General features: G+C 28.4%; 1 protein-coding gene across 2 annotated transcripts in view; it reads right to left on the bottom strand.

Moving 5' to 3' along the window:
- Positions 1–1,447: 1,447 nt before the first annotated feature.
- LOC145260344 (uncharacterized) overlaps positions 1,448–6,090 on the bottom strand; it is a 226,605-nt gene continuing 221,962 nt past the window's right edge. For both annotated transcript variants that reach the window (XM_080118262.1, XM_080118261.1), the window contains one exon: positions 1,448–1,823. In XM_080118262.1, coding sequence (XP_079974388.1) covers positions 1,775–1,823 — 49 coding nt within the window. In that variant the 3' untranslated portion in view covers positions 1,448–1,774. The remainder of the gene's footprint in view (positions 1,824–6,090) is intronic.

Genomic DNA, 6,090 nt, shown 5'->3' with positions numbered 1-6,090 from the left:
TCTGACTTGAATTAAAGTTTAAAACAAACTGAATATTTTGGTCCAATTTGACTCCTTAACTAAAAAAAAAAAAAAAAAAATGAATCTTTTCACATGACCCTGTGCCATCAAAGAACCACAAAAAATCTAGACAAGATCTAGATTTTTTAAAAATTGATTTGACTTTGTTTTATTATATCCAATAATAGACTAAAGCGCCCACTGCAAAGTACCCAAAAAGGTGTTGCCATTTTTTTTTTTTTTTTTTTATTTTTTACAAAATATTTGGATTGACAGGGAGATAAAACCAAAAAGGCTCACCATGACTGTTAAAGAAGGTGGGGGAAGGTGATGATGGGAGGAGAAGCCAGTTATAGAAAGGAGAATGGAGAGATAGCGAGAGATAGAAAGATTAAAGAATAGCAAAAAAAAAAAAATTAAAGGAGAGTGAAAGAAAGATTGAGAGAGAGAGAGAGAGAGAGAGAGAGAGTAAAATTAAAGGAGAAAGAAAGCGAGAGAGAAAAGCCAAACTGGTATAGATGAAATTACAAGAGGCAAAAAAAGTTAGATTTGTTTTTATTAATTTATTTTATTTTCTGTTTTTTTTTTTTTTTTTTTTTTTTTTTTTTTTTAATATTTTGTTCAACTTGGAAAATTGCTCAGGTGTGTCATGCTGCGATGGGAAAAAATAAAATAAAAAGCCACAGAATGCAAGACAGTTTTCATTATTAAATGTATATAAAAACAAAAACCAATTCTCTTGTTAGAAAGTAAAACAAATCAAGTTTTAATATGTTTACCACTTGAAGCTTGCAAAAAAAAAAAAAAAAAAAAAGTTTGGCTTTTTTGTAAAAAGTAAAAGAAAAATCATTAAATTCCTCTCTCAATCAAAGAAAAAGAATTGAGAGAGAGGTTTTATTAAATACATCTAATGATCAGTTCTTGCGTATCTCCATTAAACACTGAATATTTATTGTTAGCTGAGAGAAGAAAAGGTTCATCGATTTAGACAACACCTTCTAATGTGCACTTATATGTATATATATATTACTTAGTTTTAAGAAGCAGAGGCACAGATTTGGTTGAAGAGCAGACTTAAAAGAACATTCCTCAGCACAAGTAGGTAAGAATGGCAATAAGTAATAGTGTTGACATTGGTCACAGAAAAAGACTAACAGTGTTTGGTCTTGTCAGATCTAAGCAATTAGAACTAACCAGTAGATAAAACTGGCTTCTCAGTTCTTGAAGGATTAAAAAAAAAAAGGTTGTTGCATGGGTTTAAAACATTGATGGCTTACCACTAACTCATCATGACATTAATATTGATGGAGGAAATTACTACAGTAGGAAAAATATTTTTTTTAATTTCTTTTTTATTTATTATTATTATATTATTATCATTCAGGGCAATTTAAAGAAATAAGAAATTAAAGTTCTTTAATAAAAAAAACGAATTAGAACAGTGAAATACACTTTAAACAGTGCCAACATATAAAATATTTTTAATGAATGTTAAGAGATTTTAGATAAAAAAAAGTTTGTTTTTTAATTAAAAAATAATTAAACTGATTGCCTAATTTTGAGACATGATACAAATAAGTCATTTAATTTTTTTTGTTGTTTTTTTTAATCATTTTTTTTTTTTAAATTCCAATCTTCATAGTTTCATTTTTTTGATGATTCCTTCTCTTTTTCAACCCCCCCTTCATTCATCCTAGTCCATGTGTTGACCATTTTAATGACATGGTAGGATATTTAACAGCTGAGATCTCCCATCTTTCACATCCAGTCTTCTTTACTGGGCCTTAGCTTTCTTCTTCAAAAACGGCAATTTCGATTGCACCCTGGAGAAGAAGAAGAAAGCAGAGTCAGAAGAAAAAAAAAGAGATAATTTGTGAAAATGTGACAATTTAACAAAAAAACATTTTTTTTTTAAAATGATACAAATTATTCATTTTTTAGAATCTCAAAATTTTTTTTTTGCAAATGATAGTAAAAACATAGGTGTTTTTTTTTACAATTAACATCATGGAAAAGGTTGAACAGCATAAAAACTTAATTATGGGGATAATTTTTTTTTTCTGTTAAACAATGTCTACATCAGCAGTCGACAACCTTTTAAACTTCATGAACAAATAAAATGATTTTAGACAAAAATAATTACATTTATATAATGGAAAAACTTGTTTTCTTAAAAAATGAAATATCTGCAAAAAATTACACATCAAAAATAATGGTAAGAAACTGTTCAGTAACAAATACTGAAAATGGTTTTGGAAGTCATAGGAGGTTATATTTATGTCATGTTTATTTCAAGATAACATAAGTTCTTGAACATACTACATAATACAGTTTGGTATTCATCATTTTTAATCTGAAACTTCATACAAATTAAAATAATGCTCCAATTTTTTTGCAAGTCATAAATGTTTTTAACTTCTTCAATATTTAGGGCAAATATAGGAATAAAATGTTAGAACTGCAGTGCATTTCAATCTGAAATAAATAGTTTATATATTTTTAAAATACAAATCATATATCATGATTATGGTGTTGACTTATTGGTTTCTCAATTTGATTAAAAAAAACAAAAAAAAACAAAACAGAAAAAACTGCGCTACAAAATTTTGCAGAATGAGTCATTTAAGAAAGTCAGAAATATTTTGAACAAAAATATTTACTTATGTTCAATTTATCCTTACTTAAAAAATAGTGTCATTCAAAATTTTTTGTATACATATATTTTATCCAAGTTTGTGGTCCAGGGTCTGAAATGAGTAGAACCAAAATTTGATGTGCTTGAAAAAAATCACTTTATTAGCCCAATATACCATCCTGAACTTAATGTTTTAACGATGAATGGTACCAATTGCTGCACATGTGCATTGCATTACGGATTTCACATCTGATTTGGTTATGTTAATATAGACTTTTATCAAACATACTTTTCTGGGAATTAGACATTTATTTATTTTTATAAAATGTTTCCATGGTCATACATATATATATATATGTGTATGTATGTATGTATACATACTATGTTAAAAACGAAATTGTATTGGAACATTAACAATGTGCTTATTATAATGAAGATTAATGTGCTTACAATATAAAAAATATGAACGCTTTCTAGTTATTTAGTGCAACCGACACCAGTGTATACCATAAATCACCAACTATAGACACATTTCCAGGACATTACAGGAAGCCAATTCACCTGTTACCTTAACTGCCCTACATCATTACCCAAGAATTCACACCAATTCCTTCAATATGATCAAATGAACAAAATTTGGAGCTTTGAATTCTTGCCCTTATTAATGCATCTAATGACTACACACTTCTACGAATCCATTCTGAACAGGTATTCCATCTTAAGAGATTAATATATTTCAAAATTGTAGAAACTTTTGAAGAATTTAATTCATCATGTTACCGTAGTAAGGTAATTTAAATTAGATGAAATAAATGTAAACAAAATCTGTGTATTTTAACACCAAACATTGCTGGATGCAGTTGCTAGGTAACTCTTTATTAGAAGATTTTTCGTTTGGAATTGATTGAGAGATTATTTTAACTGAAATTAATTCCAGTTTTTAGCAACAAAAAAATCATATTTTACAATTTTATTAAAATGGAAATTCATCCGAACCAAAACAACGTAAAATATGGAGATGGGAAGCTTTTTAAATAAGTCAGGATGAAATAAGCAAACCAACGAACATAAGCAGTTAAGTTGATATGATTTGTCTGGCCTCACTCCTAGATGACAGACTTGCACGTTAATACTGTTTCAGATTTTTAAACCAGTATATGATTGTCCAAAGACCTGAAATTTTTAATTTTGGGCCCCCGCTTTTTTTTAATAAATTTTTTTAAAGTTAGTTAAATAACCTACTCCTGATTTAAAGGTACCTATACTAATATTTTGGATGAGTAAATTCTTATTAAATTTGCAATTTAAATTTTGCAGAAATGTGTCGTTTGCTTTCACAACCTCAAAAGTTTGATGATGCAGAGATAAAAAGTGAAACATAAAAAATGTGAAAATATTAATAAAAAAAAAAAAAAAACCAACACCAATAAAAAAAAAAAATTGCATCTGTTTATAAAAAATGTATGCCATAAAGATACAAAATGCAGAAATCATAACAAAAAATATAATTCATAAAAAAACAAACACCTTTATGTTTAACTAACAAATAAAACAACTATAATTACGAACACTGATATTTTATTTATCTAACATATAAAGTTATCTTGTCAGATTTTCAAACACAACCTAAATGGCAATCCATCTGGCATATCATTGATATACAGTAGATTTTTTGTTTTTTTTCACCATGTTACTGACACAAATATATTTTATTTCACAATTTATTTTCTGTAAAATAATTCCCGCTAAGAAAACTTTTAGAGTAGACACATTTTTCCTTCCTCACCAAACATTAAAAAAGGAAATAATTGTGTAAGGAGTTATTTTGCTTGATTTGTATAAAAATATCTAAAACCATTTCATATTAAAAAGCAAACTCTTCATATTAATTGCACATTGTTATGTGGATTCCATTATTTAACAATTTACAATAGAAATTTTATAAATTGCTGTTTTACAAAATAATTTGATTACAAGATTAAAGTCACCAAAATTAATTTGTTTCTTCGTAAAGAAGTTGACTATTATTAAAAATTTTTTTTTTTTTTTTACATCCAGGCAAAGATGGGTATGTCCAGCTAATTTGTGATAAAGATACATGATTGGCCTCTTTTGCTAGATTGAAAGGCATGTAAGATATATTTTTTTGTTGCATTTACGTAGACTTTTACTTATTTACCATGCCATACCAAAGCGGCACTCACCCTAGGTGGGTTACACTGGATTCCACCAAAGGAGGAAGTTTCATGGGAATATCAAATTCACAAGCAGTCCCCAGTCACTTCTGCATCTGTTAGGAACGTGGTAACCAAACAAAAATTTTCTGTTCTTGAAAATGACGCATGATTTTGTGAGGAAATTTTGGTAGTGCTTGTGAATGCATTATTACTGTTTGCTTAGGAAGCTGCCGTCAATCCTTACATCTAGACACTTTCTTTTAGATTCTAGATAAAATCTTTTCAACTTGTGTTTGCTCTGTCATATTGAATGGCAGTGAGACATGGGCTTGAAACACTTTTGACCTGCAACAACTGCAGTTGATTGTGATCATGTCATGATTAACCTTTTTACTTGCGTATCCTTATTTGGTTTTCTCAACTAAATATTCATTCAACTTATGCAAATTTTTGCCATTAATTGTTCATTTGTGAAATGTAATATCAAAATGTACAGCTGTGTCAATTATATAAACAAGAAAAATTGCTGTAATTTTTTTTTTCTGCATTTGATATATAAACAGAAGCTGTGGAGAATGCTTTTTATTTTAAAACAATTTGTTTTCCTCAACCGTTCTGTAAAGCAGTGAACAGAATTTTAAAGAAAAAACTCACCACGGACTGATTTGATAATAGAAAAAAACAAAAAAGAACATCAATTTAGTAGAGATGTAATGTTAAAAAAACAAAAAAAAAACAAACATACATTGCAATTCAATAAAATTAAATAGAATTAAAACTGTGTCTGTTCTGCACAAATTAAAATAAATTTGGAAAATGGTTGCACAGATGCAGGCCACAGAGAGAAGCCCTGCAATGAGAAGTATTTAGCTATGAGAAAAGACCATTTAAGGAATTAGCTGACAATTTTAAAACAATATCTTCTGGGATATAATAGTTCATGGGGGAAATCAGGTCACTTGAGATTCTACAAAATTATGTTCACTTCACATGGGGGTGGGCATGATCAGTACTTTCTTATGTATATAGTAAATAAATCTCGAGTGGTCTCATGGAGAGGTTCAATTGCTATATATCAGCAAAACAGGCAGAAGGGATTAGTTTTGACTTCTATTGGTCTGAGAGAGAGAAAGAACTTTTGAGGCCTTAACTGGAGAGACTGTTTGGTTGAAAGATATGCATGTTCTAATTGCAACTATCATTTGGTAGAGGAATCAAGTGTCATTGTAACCTTTCAAAATAAAAGATTGTTACTTTAAACTTAAGTTGTAATTTTAT

Source organism: Euprymna scolopes, chromosome 36 (assembly GCF_053919585.1).
Source record: "Euprymna scolopes isolate OS-2025 chromosome 36, ASM5391958v1, whole genome shotgun sequence".
Classification (NCBI taxonomy): domain Eukaryota; kingdom Metazoa; phylum Mollusca; class Cephalopoda; order Sepiida; family Sepiolidae; genus Euprymna; species Euprymna scolopes.
This window is presented reverse-complemented; position numbering and strand designations above follow the sequence as displayed.